Source organism: Bolinopsis microptera, chromosome 1 (assembly GCF_026151205.1).
Source record: "Bolinopsis microptera isolate Bmic1 chromosome 1, MBARI_Bmic_1.0, whole genome shotgun sequence".
NCBI lineage: Eukaryota > Metazoa > Ctenophora > Tentaculata > Lobata > Bolinopsidae > Bolinopsis > Bolinopsis microptera.
The window spans coordinates 2965711-2983522 of record NC_087072.1 but is presented as its reverse complement, the minus strand read 5'-3'; the positions used below and the strand labels follow the sequence as shown (position 1 = coordinate 2983522).

The window sequence follows — 17812 nt, the reverse complement described above, 5'->3', positions numbered from 1 at the left end:
ATAAGGTTTTGCGTAGGCGCGGCGCAAGCAATCTGCTGAAATTTCGTCAGCTGTGCAATTACCCGGATCAGGGAGGGTGGGGTTGACTGTGATCTATGGTTTAATATGCTGCTTTTAAAATTCTTCGATATTTGGACTGAATACCAGAATACATTCTATTCGGTCCGTTTATTAGGTCGACCGAATACTGAATCACGGGGTATATTAGGTCGACCGAATACCGAATATAAATACTACAGAATACTTTATGATTCGGTAACCCTACTTGCGAGGGTTTAATATTCTGATTTCATTAGCAGAGTGGTTTACAAGACATTAGGTCATACACGTATGATTCAAATAGTGAGCAAATAATTCAGATATTGAGCAAACACTTTAGATACTGAGGAAATATTTCAGATATTGAGCAAATATTCTAAATACCAAGCAAATACTTGAGAAACCGAGCAGATACTTCAGATATTGAGCAAACAATTCAGATACTTGGTAAATAATTCAAGTACTGATCAAATTATGCAGGTGTCGAGTAATCCAGATATTGATAAAATAAACCAGAAACTGAGTAAACAATTCAGACACTGAGTAAATACCGTAGACACTGAGCAAATAATCCATACGCTGAAAAAATAACCCAGATATTAAGTGCAAGATAAAATATTTCAGTCCGGTCTTTATTCTGCACAATAAGCCATGTTCGCTAAAAACACTGGAAATCAAAAAAACCTATACAAAAATTGTCCCGGAAGCCAGAAAGGGGTCATCGCAAAAGGTGAGGAAGAAATGGCAGATGGCAATTACTGGATCAAAGTGACAAGCAGTGAAACTGGAGTAAAGGTGGTGTAACAGGGGCGGTGCCAGTGATTCTAACAACCTATTTACGAAAGGATAAAGTAATAAAGTGTGAAATGGCATATTTCCTGTCATTTTATCAAATGTTCCCATAATCCCTAAAAGTGAAGACAGCAATGAGGTCAGGGATTGTGGGAACATTTGTGAAAATTGGGACGTTAATTAAAAATAGTCAAATAGATTTCAATCACAACCTTGACGGCAAAAGCTTGAAAGTGGCTGAATAACCCAACTGAACCCTAATTAAGATTGGAAGGGGCGTGTCTGGAGCTCTTTCAAATTAAAACGATGTCATGTAGCAGTTGGACAGCGCAACATGTCAGATTCATGGAGATTATGAAGTAATATCCTCGGCCGGACAACAAGTGCTAATTGCAGAATGTCAGCAGGGTTGCGAGCTCAAGTGCTGACCTGACCAAGCTGACGACAGCTGAAACATATTCAAAATCACAACCTCCTGTTTAGGAGGCTAAAAACAAACATGCGGGCAGGTTGGTGACACTCCGAACCAGGGCTGTATAGACTTGTGGTGGGTGGCACGGGTTAGAACGAGTATAAAACAACACGGTAACAAGGAAACAAGCCAACATTCTCCAGTTTAACTAGTTGTAGTACTCTACAGGATGAAAAGAAACCACTGACACTCGGACAACTGTAGATATCTGCATATATTTGACAGACAGTAGACACAAGCAATGTTATAACAGAAGAACGAGCTAGAGGCTAGGTTGTTGCAGTTTAACGAGTTGCTAGTTGACATTTAGAACCACTAGATTTTTCGGTTTCTAAGTAGCATCTACCACTTTCCTGGAAACTGACGGTGCTAATCACCCCTACCTGAGATACTGACGGCTGCCTCTCTCTCATTATACTGACGACTATACAGCACAAGTTACCCAGAATCACGACCTTCTAATCTTACGTTATTAATTTAACAGCTGCTCTCGCTGTAGGGTGCTACATATTACCCTCTCCACAAGCTGCTACCAGTACCTAGTGCCTACCACAACTAGAACTAGTGGTTCCAGTGTTTCCAGGAAATTTGTAGATATTACTAAGTACCAACTTTACGGCATGTTGAATGTAGTTAAACCACCGGCAAGATTAGCAGTTTAAGTAATATATCGCGAGATTAGCAGATTATGTAGTAGTTATATTCCCAGACATTGCGGAATCTGACGTTAGCAGGTTAGGAGGTAGGCTAATTATTATCTCTATATTAACATAATATAGGTATAATATGTAATATTATGCAGTGTCATTAAACGGGAAGGTCGCGATTGAAACCATCTCCCGCACAGTTTAATACTAGAAAGGTAACTATCAGAGTTTGGAAATTGATGGTTATGTGTGTGACGCAAAAGCAGGGAAACAACAGCTATTGATCGTAGTAGGATAAATAAAATAGATTGGAGTCAAATATGGATGTTCCAACCCACTTACCCCTCTCACAAAGAAACACACTTACCCCTCTCCGAAAGAAATCCACCGATCTTCTCATGGGGTAGCGTGGTAGAAAGAAGAAACCAGAAGAAAAGTTGTTATCCGCAAGATAAAAAAACAAACTTAGCGATATGCAAGAAAAGTTTTTATACTACAGACTAAAAAGCTGCTAGAGAAAGCAAGGCAGGGTCACCGAGAGACGAGTGTAAGGGCGACAAGCTGTTCGGATATTAATATAGCTAGTATGTGACCTTCAATCAAGATATTGCAACAATATCATTATTTCTACCACGACGTGTATTCAGTGTAAGATATCGGGAGCTCATAGTGCGACTATACAGTTGTTTCATAGTGCGACTATACAGTTGTTTCATAGTGCGACTATACAGTTGTTTCATAGTGCGACTATACAGTTGTTTCATAGTGCGACTATACAGTTGTTTCATATTTCGACTATACAGTTGTTTCATAGTGCGACTATACAGTTGTTTCATAGTGCAACTATACAGTTGTTTCATATTGCGACTATACAGTTGTTTCATAGTGCGACTATACAGTTGTTTCATAGTGCAACTATACAGTTGTTTCATATTGCGACTATACAGTTGTTTCATAGTGCGACTATACAACTATACAGTTGTTTCATATTGCGACTGTACAGTTGTTTCATAGTGCGACTATACAGTTGTTTCATAGTGCGACTATACAGTTGTTTCATAGTGCGACTATACAGTTGTTTCATAGTGCGACTATACAGTTGTTTCATATTTCGACTATACAGTTGTTTCATAGTGCGACTATACAGTTGTTTCATAGTGCAACTATACAGTTGTTTCATATTGCGACTATACAGTTGTTTCATAGTGCGACTATACAGTTGTTTCATAGTGCAACTATACAGTTGTTTCATATTGCGACTATACAGTTGTTTCATAGTGCGACTATACAACTATACAGTTGTTTCATATTGCGACTGTACAGTTGTTTCAGAGTGCAACTATACAGTAGTTTTATAGTGCGACTATACAGTTGTTTCATAGTGCGACTATACAGTTGTTTCATAGTGCGACTTTACAGTTTACAGTTGTTTCATAGTGCAACTATACAGTTGTTTCATAGTGCATTCTTTCAAGAAAGTAGAAAGGTTTAAAAACAAACTGGGTCCATCTCAAAAGAAAGGTGAAAAAATATGGCTAAGAAAAATAAAATATATCTGGAACTGAAATGTAAATCATCTAAGATCTTCCTCGCATGTAACTCGCTCAAGGTAATCTTCCTTTTTAAATCGGTAGCAATTTGATCGAATTATTATCTCACTTCTTAAAATTTCGTTTGTTACGGATTTCGCTACTTTCAGCAGAGTTGAGAAAGGCTGGAGCCTAATTCTAACTAGCTCCTTTCATCAAACCATTTGAAATGAGGAGGTAATAATTAAGGATCCACTAAGTACCAACCCTACGGCCTACAGGGTCTATACTATCAGTATCCTAGTAACCAGCTATTAACCTAGTAACCAGCTGGTTACTAGGTTACTATCAGTATCAATATTCAATAATGGAAGTTGTCAACAACCTTAAAAACAATAACACTGTCCTTGGCTAAAAAACTCGGTCAGAAACCCTACTGTTGTCATGGAAACCGTACTGTCGTACCAAGTGGATTTAAAACGGACATAATGACTGGAAATATCATTGAGAACTTTCTAACGAGATAAAAACTATGTTTTTAACACAGTACCGCGGTTTAGAAGTATGAATTGATATCGGAGGCTTTGTCTATATATCTTTATACGAGAATCGTTACATTAAATAGACGAGAAAACGAATAAAAAACAAACACATTATTTGTCTTATTGTTATCTAGGAGTAGTCAACACAGTGACTCTCTCAAGGCAAGCTCACAGTGCATAACATTAATATCCTGAGTTTCTGGGAAACAAAACCATGTGAAAAATATGAGACGAAATAGGGCCACCCAAGAAGATGTTGATCATAAGCATTATATATTAACTTTAAGGGGGGGGACAATGGATATTTTTTTGTGAAACTTGATTTCGAGATAGCAGTTGACCAACAAACTAGGACCAGTGACCGAACTTTTGAGGGGGTCCCGGACCCCAACCGCCAAACGGTGCCCGCGGGGCAGCCACGCCCATATTTGGTCCAAATAAGGCCCAATTTAGCCAAATACCCTAAACATGGCCAAAACCCAGATTTTAGGTGCTCTACTTGTAGCTAGTGGTCTCCTGAACTCGTATATGAAATTTCATCAAGATTGAACAAAAAATGACTGAGTTATGGGCCAAAAACCATATGCCCATATTTGGGCATACGCACCAAATTTGGTAGATTTCGTCCCATAAATTGGGCAAATATCAATATTTTTAAATGAAACTTACTTTATATGAAAGGTAAGCCTAAACTACATATTCTTTGTAAGTTATAGCTTTATATCTGTTTAAATGTGGATACTAAGGCGGAAAACCCACAAAAAATGAACTAAATTGCTCGTATCTTGGTTCGCGATATTCGCGGAATTGATCTCATTAAAATTGTAACAACTCAATCAGTTTTCAAAATTTTTCCATGAAATTTTCGGAATCGACTCGAAATCGCATTTCCACCTTATTTTGAGAACAGATTTTTGATTTAGGCCTCCAAAAAAATTTGGCGGCCAAATTCCAAAATTTTCCCGGCAAAATTCAGAATTTGGCCGCCAAATTTTTTTTGAGGCCTAAATCAAAAATCTGTTCTCAAAATAAGGTGGAAATGCGATTTCGAGTCGATTCCAAAAATTTCATGGAAAAATTTTGAAAACTGATTGAGTTGTTACAATTTTAATGAGATCAATTCCGCGAATATCGCGAACCAAGATACGAGCAATTTAGTTCATTTTTTGTGGGTTTTCCGCCTTAGTATCCACATTTAAACAGATATAAAGCTATACCTGATAGAGAATATGTAGTTTAGGCTTACCTTTCATATAAAGTAAGTTTCATTTAAAAATATTGATATTTGCCCGAAATATATTTGGACGAAATCTACCAAATTTGGTGCGTATGCCCAAATATGGGCATATGGTTTTTGGCCCATAACTCAGTCATTTTTTGTCCAATCTTGATGAAATTTCATATACGAGTTCAGGAGACCACTAGCTACAAGTAGAGCACCTAAAATCTTGGTTTTGGGCATGTTCAGGGTATTTGGCTAAATTGGGCCTAATTTGGACCAAATATGGGCGTGGCTGCCCCGCGGGCACCGTTTGGCGGTTGGGGTCCGGGACCCCCTCAAAAGTTCGGTCACTGGTCCTAGTTTGTTGGTCAACTGCTATCTCGAAATCAAGTTTCACAAAAAAATATCCATTGTCCCCCCCCCTTAAGCAACTCATCATAAATGATTTATGATAAATCCAGAATTTTAATAATGTCGGAGATTTAAATGCCAAAAAATTTCTGACTTTCTGACATAATGCGATGATATTTTGTGGACATGTTCGATGATGTTATGTCATACATTTTACTTTACTTACTTTACCTCTCCAAAGTTCAGACAAATTAAATAACGGAATTCTTCATTTAAAGAAAGATAAATCTTAAATTTGTATAAGTTCCGGCACAAAGACAGCCTTCTGCCAAACTAGGGAAACTAATAAAATAATTATATAAATCTATTTCCACAAAGATAATATCTAACTGCTAACTAACAATGCTTGAAACCACACCCTTGGTTAAGCGTATCAATATTAAACAGTGCCCCAAGCAACCGTAGCTTGAGACACGTGATATTGATGAATATAATATTTAATATGAAATAAGTGGGATACAATCAGTTGATGAAGCCAACAGGGTGTGACCAGTTCTAGGAACAATAGCTCTGTCATTTCGTAGCTTATTTCTTGGAAAGGTAGTTGCAACAAACCATTAATACTACTTACTAGTTAATCTTGGCTTTTATCTTCATGTACCAGCACAGGTTGTCGCTAAGATGTTCTACTGATATGATATTATAATATATTGTATGTTATTACTTTAAATAGTATATCATACTGAGGACAATATCACGTGACTCAAACAAGCTGCAGCTTCTCATCTCATGTCAAATATTAGCTGTATTTACTAATCTTTTAAGGAAGTCCACTGTAAAATATGAATATCAAGACACAAGGATTACCCTGGCCGAGGCCGGGTAGTACAGGTAAGGACACTAGTACAGGTAAGTAGTGACACACCACTACTAGTACTACTAGAACAAGAATCAGACAACGAATGAGTGTTACACTTCCAATAAAATATTTATAACATTGGTCGAATATTGTCCTTTATCGTCACTACTTGAGTTACCACTTCATGGGAGGGCACTATAACCTTAACTATGGTAACTTACCCATACTCTCAAAATATCCAACTAAATGGTAACCCTGGTAACCTCAGACTAACCACAAGCAACATCGTGGGTGGCCCTGTCAATACTAATCAAGTAGGCTGCTTACATTTATAATCAGACTTCAGAGAGATAATGTAATATATATTATATATAATATATATTACATTATCTCTCACTCATATATTATATATATGTGTGTGAGCACTGAGCTTGTTATTAGTGGAATTGTGTCGACTACTTTACTGTTAGATTAGCTTTACTGTTAGATTAGCTGTGTTCACTTCCGTTTAAAGTAATAATCTTGGTATAAAGAGAACATAGACCAAATCTCTCTATCAATTTTTATCAAAATTTGAGCTAATTCATGATAAGAAAGGTCCATTAAAACAGGCAGCCTTTGGTGATCATGATTCATGGGGTGAATTTTCACAGCGCTGGTACTCATGGTAGGTGGGTGGTTGTTTTTAGGAGTAGTGGATGTTGTCTATAATATAGCTCTATAGTCTATATTATGTGAATAATACCCAATGAACGTCAAGTGAGTTTAGAATGAATATTTCGAAGATTCTGAATAACATTTGCCCCATCCCCAAATCCAAATTTCTCGTTGTTTTTGGGGTATACAAACTTGTTTAGCTTATTTCATTACTTATACCTTGCTGGCGCTGAACTATCAGCAACACGAAATCAAACTGAGTCTATGAATAATATGCAAATAAAATCCGATTAATCAATGATTTATCTCCTTCAGTAGTATCATTTTCAGATCTGCATACTCATATTCTAATAACTTGCTGAATCTAACTATCTAACAGTACTATGACTATTGGTGATAATGGCTATTTTCGATACAATTTTTCATCGCTATAGATTCTAACGATCCTTTTAGAGTTCAAAGTCTAGATCTTTTCATGGTCATAATAGAAAGTTATCTTCCCTGAAAACAGGTTAAAAATACTTGTCTCTAACTCTCAGACGATAGTACAATATAATCTCAAGGCGTCCGCTGCAATAAGCTTGTGTGACATTATAGGGAGTATTAGGAACTCGTCACACTTGCGACCAGTGGAAGATAAACTGAATGGTCGTGAGATTTAGAACATGTCTGATTATCTTTTCGCTCAAAATTCTTCTATAAACTGTGCACAAATAAAAAGTTGTATCTACGATTACATAAATCAAATTTAGCCAATTTGTCAATTGTCGTCGGTATTGAAAAAATTGAAACATTAGCGATAATAATAATGGATGTTTTGACACCTCAATAGATTTGACGTACAGATTCAGAACCAAATCACCTCCAATAATCATGTACCTTCGAATATAAGACGAATGCACCCGAGGTTTAACATTCAAGCAATTTGAACAAAGCCCAGTTTATTGTCTGATAAAGGAAATCCCAGCTAAACTCACACAGAATATAACAGCTGCCATAAAAGCTAGTAAAACGTTTCTTGTTTCCTTAAAATCAGCGTTAGGATCTCTACTCTGATCCTCCTCGAGCAAGTTACAGGAAGATCGTTCTAAATTGTTGGAATGCGGCTAACTGTCAGTCTAGACACCGCAACAGAAATTAAAATGCACCCTTTAATTCCTGTGCAATGGCGCCAATTTAATTGATAAAATCTTCAAATTAACGACACTTGATAATGATAGATTTGACTTTTATCTTTCGACCACTGTGGTTGTATAATGTGAAAAATATACACAAGCGTCTAATAATTGTCTTATAACTTTACGTATTGCTGTGTAATGTTGTACGAAGAAAAACGTTCAATTACCAAATTCTAAATAACAATACACGTTAGTAAAAACCTATTACCTAAATTAACTTACATTACACATACTTCTTTCTTGATACAAACAATTACTTGTTGAGTTCATGGAAAAATATGTCCATCATCAGTTCCGATATAAAACCCGTATATCTTGATCCATCTGTGTTTGGAAACTTTTCCCGGATCGCCAACGCAACACATGATTGAAGTACTTACCGAACCTTTCTATCCAAATCTTGGGAACTTATCAAATTCACAAATGATTTGTAGGCTAAATATCTCCATTTTTAGGTTTCAAATGTGCTTTTGGATAGTCTTCCCGTTTTACAACATCATGAATGGTGAAACTAAACAGGTATCTTGAATATCTAAGTCCTTGTTGCACGTGTCCTTCAACCCCGTGCGTTTAGGTGACATTCCCTGTCTTTACGTAGTGCTCCCAGTCCTTCTCTTGGTAGTCACAGTGAACGAGGATGATACAGAGACTACTATCACTACCCAATCGTAAGGACGTGAAGAACTCTCTTAAAGGTGTTCGAGTTAAAGATGAATGGGTAAGTAATGGCACGACAGTCCTGAGTTTTCCAACTGAAGATGACATGAAAGAAGATGAAAGAGCTCTGACACAAAAATGAAAGTCAGTTAACGACAATTCAAAGTCAATAGAACCAAAGAAGTTAGATCCCAAACTAACAATATCTGACATTCACCTTGATTTTGACATCGAAGAAAAGATCTGTATAACTTTTAACGGATAGTAGAATCCACCCCAAGCTCTGGTGCAACGTGATAGTACAATCTTCCTGATTTAGAGAGAAGACGCTGAACTCTCCGGAGATTACTGGCGTTGAAGAGCCCGTTAATAAATAATAACCCGTTGATAACGGCCACTCAAAAAAAGCAAACGTGTACACAAATCTTGAAAAGCGCGCGAATAAACATACGTTCGCGCTCTTATTTGCTCAATGATTTGATAGCGCGTTACATTTTACCATCTATGTAGACCCAAATTGAGAGACAGCTGCTCGGACAGTTGCTAGATTGACAAGCGAGCAACTGCAAATTAAAAATACGAGACTACCGAGTGATCAAATACAAGTATTCTGCTACTACGCGATACTGGCAGAGTAAAGGGCAGGAAAACCAAATACCAATTCTCCCCAGCGAGACTTGGTGAGCAAGTTAAAGAAGATAAATAACAAAGAAGGGTAATTAAGTGAACACAAAGCTTACAGAGTATTGTATTGAACCGGTATCTAATTAAATTTAATCCCCCGGCCTGATTCTGCAGAATAGATAGCACGAAACAGTGAATATTCCATATATGGGATAATGTTATAATGGTTCGAGCCTTAAACACTCAAATAAGACGAAAACACACTCTCTCATAAACTTCAATCTTAATGTCATTCTGTAATAATGCTATAAATAAAATGAATAGCGATGAGTTCCTCCGTCGATCTTATTCTCTCTATTTATCAAGTTAAATGTTATCTAACAATTTAAGTTAATCTCAAATTCAATATTTACAGGCCTCAAGACAATACGAACTGCACAACACCACGACAAAACTTTTATATTTTGTAAAATCATAAACTTATATTATAAATACAAGTACTAACCACATTCTCAGCGAACTGAGCGATGGAATCGTACTGTATGGAGTTTAACGAGAGAACACTCTGTCTTGTTCCCCTGAGAGGAATGAGAATTCAGCATATTTAACATATTTAACATATTTAACATATTTTACACTTTTTAGTATAGACAAATAACTCTCAGATTACATGATAAGACTAACAATAAAAATGAACTTTAAAATCTAAAAGTAAAGTAAGGAAATACCTGGCCGTGTCCATATCAGTGTTATCGTAAAATACAGATTCAGTGTCCATGTTGTCAGAATTTGTCTTGGTTTGGTCTACCTGAAAACAATTAATAGCTGTTATCTCTCTTTATCTCTCTTTACTCGAATAGATACGTTACATTCCATATTTATTCAGAGAGTTCGCTTGAAAACACACATAAACCATTTAGATGGAAATTGGAAGCGTTAGAATAGCATTTACGTATAGACGTATTTTAAGAAATTCTCGGAATTATCTGCAATTTAACTGAAAGGATAACGTCAAAGCTTCTGTGGAAGAGTAATAGAAATTTAAAAAGTGAAAATAACAAACCCACCATAACATGGACTTGCATAAAGACAAGCCCAGAACAACCAAACACACAGAGCTCCATACATGCCTTTTAACGTAATATAAGTTCATGTAAAATCCGGATTGGAGTATTGTTTATGAGTCGCATGGTTGCAATTTATTCTTGTGTAAAATTGTGGGATGCGTTACCATTTACTCGGAAATGCGTGACTACTCAGACTGGTAATCATCTTAATAGTCCTGAAAAATCTGTCGGCGCGTTCGCGTGTAATTTACTAATGACTCAATCAAGAAAACGGTAGGAGGTATGGGATTGATTTTCCCGATAATATAGTGCCGAAAAAAATCTGAAGCAAATTTATTTAACCTTTATTAAATCGGCCAACGGAGAGTCAGAGAGTGGTTTAATTGTTGTTTTTTACATATCATCAGTAATATATGCACGGTAATTTATCACAGCATGAGCACTGAGCAGTAGTTATATCTGAACTATATACGATGTCTAATATGATCACGACATATAATATAAGATTCATCATATTCGTTTTTGATGTAGATGGGGCACTGGGCAGTCACTATCTAGCGATCTTTTGCTGAGTTTATATTTGTTTACCACCCCAATCAAATTAATCAGAAAATTGGCAGTTAATAGTTATACTGAATTACTGGAATAATTGTGCTAATTTGCAAGACTAGTTCCACAGAACTTCTGAAATACAGTCATATTGAACTATGCGAAAACTAAGATTGAAGCTTGAAGCGAAAGCATAAACGATTGAAGTTAAATGTGACTGAAGGCTTGAGTTCTTGTCGGCTTATTAACACACTATAAATACTTCCGAGTTCCGATCAAATTGTATTAAATGCTTTCTAGTATAATAAGCAGTCACATCACTGCTTGGAGTGTGATAACATTATTTTCACAACGAGTTTGACGAGTTGGATAAAACGAGTTACATAACGAGTTTGACGAGTTATGTAACTCACGTTATCACACTCCAATCAGTGATGTAAATGTACCAATACAAGGTTTTACTCTCTTTTCCATAACTCTCTGAAAGAATCATGGAAAAGTAAAACGCTCCATCTATCTTGTTGATATTCGTAACACCAATTCAAATTGGGAAGAAAACGAGCCGGTAAAGAAAGAGCCGGTAAACCTAATACAGGTTAGAACGGTCGAAATATAAAATAAATACCTGCACATCATCTCTATGTCTGTAAACACTAGCAAACCCGCGCACAATGTGTGTTGCTACTCTGACCTTGTGTTTGTGCCCTGTTGGAGGGGATGTTTGTTATATAATACAACTTTCTACATCTGTAGTTAGGTAAACAGTAAAACAGTTCCCAGTGTGACGTTCTGCATGTGCAAAATAAACCAGGTTCAATAAAGTATAGTGCTAATATCACTCCATTGTATAGTGCTAATATCACTCCATTGTATAGTGCTAATATCACTCCATTGTATAGTGCTAATATCACTCCATTGTATAGTGCTAATATCACTCCATTGTATAGTGCTGATATCACTACATTGTATAGTGCTAATATCACTCCATTGTATAGTGCTAATATCACAATATTGTATAATGCTAATATCACTCCATTGTATAGTGCTAATATCACTCCATTGTAGTGCTAATATCACTACATCGTATAGTGCTAATATCACTCCATTGTATAGTGCTAATATCACTACATTGTATAGTGCAAAATTTATTACATTACTCGAAATGCGTGACTATTCAGATGGTAATCATCAATAGTCCTGAAATCTGTGCGCGTGCTGTAATTACGATGACCATCCATGTAAACGTGAGTATGGATTGATTCTTCGTAATTGTGCGAAAAAAATCGAAGCACATTTATATACCTTATATCGTCCATGGAGTCAGTGATGTTATATTGTTGTTTATTACATCATCTGTATATGCCGGTAATTATCACACATTGTAGTACTAATATCACTCCAAATTGTATAGTGCAATATGATCACAACATATAATGATAAGATATATCATAATCGTTTGATGTAGCTGCACTGGCATCACTATCGAGCATATTAGCGATCTATTTGCGATTATATGTGTTACCACCAATCAAATAATCAAAATTGGCAGTAATAGTTATACGATTTGGATAATTGTGCTAATTGCAGCTATTCAGTATTCTGATATACATCATTGTAACTATGCGAAAACTAATTGAAGCGAAGCATACACGATTGAAGTAAGTGAATGAAGGCTTGACTTCATTGAACTATGCGAAACTAAGATTAGCGAAAGCATTAACGATTGAAGTTAAATGTGATGATATCTTGAGTTCTTGTACCTTAGTAACACAATAAATACTCCATATTGTACTAAATGCTTTGTAGTATAATAACATCACATCATGCTTGAGTGTATAACTTATTTTCACACATTGTAGAGTGATAAGTCACTAACGAGTTGTATAGTGTAATTCACTACATTGTATATCAATCAATCGGTATGTATATGTACCAATACAAGTTTCCATCTGATAATCATGGAAAAGTAACGCTCCATTATATGTGTAATATTCGAACACCATAATATGGAATGAAAACAGCCGGTAAAGATAAGCGGTAAATCTAATCCAGTGTAAACGGTCGAAATATAAAATAAATACTGCACTCTCCTATGTCTTAACATAGCAAACCCGTACAATTGTTAGTTGCTACTCTGACCTTGCTAATATCCACTCCATTGCTTAGTAGTAATATCACTCCATTGTATAGTGCTAATATCGCTCCATTGTATAGTGGGTAATATCACTCAATGTATAGTGGTAATATCACTCCATTGTAATAGTGCTAATATCACTTCATTGTATAGTGCTAATATCACTCATTGTATAGTGCTAATATCACAACATTGTATAGTGCTGATATCACTACATTGTATAGTGCTAATATCACTCCTTTGTATAGTGCTATATCACTCCATTGTATAGTGCTAATATCCACTCCATTGTATAGTGCTAATATCACTCCATTGTATAGTGCTAATATCACTCCATTGTATAGTGCTAATATCACTACATTGTATAGTGCTAATATCACTACATTGTATAGTGCTAATATCACTCCATTGTATAGTGCTAATATCACTCCATTGTATAGTGCTAATATCACTCCATTGTATAGTGCTAATATCACTCCATTGTATAGTGCTAATATCACTACATTGTATAGTGCTAATATCACTCCATTGTATAGTGCTAATATCACTCCATTGTATAGTGATGATATCACTCATTGTATAGTGCTAATATCACTCCATTGTATAGTGCTAATATCACTCCATTGTATAGTGCTAATATCACTCCATTGTATAGTGCTAATATCACTCCATTGTATAGTGCTAATATCACTCCATTGTATAGTGCTAATATCACTCATTGTATAGTGCTAATATCACTTCCATTGTATAGTGCTAATATCACTACATTGTATAGTGCTAATATCACTCCATTGTATAGTGCTAATATCACTCCATTGTATAGTGCTAATATCACTCCATTGTATAGTGCTAATATCACTCCATTGTATAGTGCTAATATCACTCCATTGTATAGTGATAATATCACTCCATTGTATAGTGCTAATATCACTCCATTGTATAGTGCTAATATCACTACATTGTATAGTGCTAATATCACTCCATTGTATAGTGCTAATATCACTACATTGTATAGTGCTGATATCACTACATTGTATAGTGCTAATATCACTCCATTGTATAGTGCTAATATCACTCCATTGTATAGTGCTAATATCACTCCATTGTATAGTGCTAATATCACTCCATTGTATAGTGCTAATATCACTCCATTGTATAGTGCTAATATCACTTCATTGTATAGTGCTAATATCACTACATTGTATAGTGCTAATATCACTCCATTGTATAGTGCTAATATCACTCCATTGTATAGTGCTAATATCACTCCATTGTATAGTGCTAATATCACTACATTGTATAGTGCTAATATCACTCCATTGTATAGTGCTAATATCACTCCATTGTATAGTGCTAATAACACTCCATTGTATAGTGCTAATATCACTCCATTGTATAGTGCTAATATCACTCCATTGTATAGTGCTAATATCACTACATTGTATAGTGCTAATATCACTCCATTGTATATTGCTAATATCACTCCATTGTATAGTGCTAATATCACTCCATTGTATATTGCTAATATCACTACATTGTATAGTGCTAATATCACTCCATTGTGTAGTGCTAATATCACTCCATTGTATCTAGTGCTAATAACACTCCATTGTATAGTGCTAATATCACTCCATTGTATAGTGCTAATATCACTCCATTGTATAGTGTTAATATCACTACATTGTATAGTGCTAATATCACTCTATTGTATAGTGCTAATATCACTCCATTGTATAGTGGTAATATCACTTCATTGTATAGTGGTAATATCACTTCATTGTATAGTGCTAATATCACTCCATTGTATAGTGCTAATATCACTCTATTGTATAGTGCTAATATCACTCCATTGTATAGTGCTAATATCACTACATTGTATAGTGGTAATATCACTACATTGTATAGTGCTAATATCACTCCATTGTTTAGTGCTAATATCACTCCATTGTATAGTGCTAATATCACTCTATAGTAGTGATATTTGTACAATAATCAAACTTGCTTAAAAGATTATTTAGCTAAAACCACTCAAGATAAGTTATTTAAGAGTCGCGCAATAAAGGAGTGACATTATCGTACGTAGCATGATAATGGTGCAATTGTTTACAGTATTAATACAATCATGGTATAATATTAATGTTATATCATAATAACAATTTAATAGCAAAATATCAATCTAATATATCAATATGATAAGATTGTGATCATCAGTTAAAAATAAAGGAATTGTACGTGCTTTATAATTTTTTCCGGGAATTATATCCCCGAAAAGTCGTGAACACTGGTAACCGATAATTACCGGTCAACGTCGGGCATTATAGCCCGTAGCACTCAACAGCCAAGGTATAATCAAGTATTATAATATTACTCTCGTATAACTCACGATCAACCTCTTCAACATGGTTAGCTACCTTCCTCGTGTTGGTTTGTTAATCATTATATGAGCAGTAAACATTAATTTGATTCTATTAATTAATACAGTATAGCATGGCATATAGTATTATTTTATTACAAAATACAATGGTATTATATCACTATAATAGTACGCCATAACCACGTTTATTTTACTGGCACTAAAACCGTAGAATCTAGCATTTTAAATGATATTTAAATTGCACGAACAGTGAACTGTCGAGATTATATCGTTGAGCTGTATAACCCAATTCCACTCTTTAAACTAATGTGATAACTGAAAATGGTAAACAGGTTGATTTGAAACTTTCATCAATTTATAATACAGAAATGTACAGCATGGGAACTTGAATAAAATGAAATGGAGACAAAGAATGTTTAAGCTAGGATAATTATACTTGGACTGGTTAGGGCAGGAACAAGCAGTGAACAAGCTAGGAACAAGCAAGCAGAATTTGACTGTGCATTATAACATGTATAATATGGTTGGGGAAACCAGTAACATCCATGTTAGAACACATGTACATTGTGCATTGTGCTGGCGTACTTACTTCGCGTGGAGGACTAGATGCATATATTGAGGTATTTGAGATAGAATTATCATTCAAATAAGTTTATTTTTATTTTAGGTCTAGTAAAAGAGTAGAAATTGTCAGGAAATGTGGTTTACTGTCCGGGTAACCGGAATATGGTGGAAATCTCCACTCTGGGATATCAAAAGGGACTCTATATGGCCTCAATAAATACTCGATAACCGACTCTTTAAGGACTCTAATTGAAATTTATACGGCCGCCTCTATACGAACTCTATACGAACAGAAATTTAAAAATTAGCTAGGAATCAGGTCATGTGTTCACTTAAAATGGTTGGCCAGTTGGTAGATCACCGACCGGCTATAAGCCGGCTACTAACCGGCTATAAGCCGGCTTATATATACCGGCTATAAGCCGGCTTATAGCCGGCTTATAGCCGGTTAGTAGCCGCTTACATTTGTTGTTGAGCGACGGCTATTAGCCGGTTATAAGCCGGCTATTAGCCGTTTTGGTATTAAAAGTGGTTAATAAGCCGGTTTATAGCCGGCTTATAACCGGCTTATAGCCGGTCGGTGATCTACCAATTTCCCAAATGGTTATGTTTGTGGTTATGTAAAATGTTTGGACAATTGCAATACCTGGTTTAGTATTGGCTGTTAAATTACATCAAATATCTCATTTTTCTAAATACAAACAAGAACAACAGCTTTAAAAAGTGAAGATATCCGCTCTGTGCGTAATGTACATAACACCACACCTTGAGCCTCACGTAACTAAAACCATTATAATGTCCTGAAATAACCAACACCATCTTAGAACATTATATTTTGGTAAAGCTCTAACAGGAGCACATAATCCCAATTATTCCACTTTCAAGCGGAGTGGCTTTTAAGTAAAACTTCTAGAGAGAGAGAGAGGGATGGAGGAGAGAGAGAGAGAGAGGAGAGAGAGAGAGAGAGAGAGAGAGAGAGAGAGAGAGAGGAGAGAGAGAGAGAGAGAGAGAGAGAGAGAGAGAGAGAGAGAGAGAGAGAGAGAGAGAGAGAGAGAGAGAGAGAGAGAGAGAGAGGGAGAGAGAGAGGGATGGAGGAGAGAGAGCTGGACCTGTATATAACACAGTGAGATAAAGTGGAGACCAATGTACAGAGTGTGGTGATCAAGGTGTCCGTTAAGAGTGTGGAGTTAAGATTTGATTGCTTTTGATGTACAATAGTTCTACTGTGCTCAGCTATTGACTGTATTGCGATCAGGTACTGTTTACAATGTAACGAGTATGAAATGAGTCTAAACAAAGTTGCAGCACCCTTACCTTCCGGCTATCAAGATATTTAGTAGTTTAGCAGAAATCTGATCAACGAAACCAGCTAGTTGAACATCGACGTATCTTTTATTAGAAGCTTAATCAGCATTGAAGTAGTAAGTACTGTAAAACTAAACTGGAATAACCCCCCGTTAATACACCCTAACTCCAGTAGGTACCTGCCCACTGCCCACTCCTACTTGCTCCGAGACGCCCACGTGCTCGCCGTGGAGATGTCCACTTTGCGTTT

General features: G+C 36.0%; 1 protein-coding gene across 2 annotated transcripts in view; it reads right to left on the bottom strand.

Annotated features, from left to right (window-relative positions):
• LOC134817272 (regulator of G-protein signaling 12-like) overlaps positions 1 to 17812 on the bottom strand; it is a 45213-nt gene that overhangs the window by 17365 nt on the left and 10036 nt on the right. For both annotated transcript variants that reach the window (XM_063826413.1, XM_063826417.1), the window contains exons 6-8: positions 11811 to 11890; positions 10298 to 10377; positions 10075 to 10147 (exon numbers count right to left, since the gene is read on the bottom strand). In XM_063826413.1, the coding sequence (XP_063682483.1) occupies positions 10075 to 10147; positions 10298 to 10377; positions 11811 to 11890 (233 nt within the window). The remainder of the gene's footprint in view (positions 1 to 10074; positions 10148 to 10297; positions 10378 to 11810; positions 11891 to 17812) is intronic.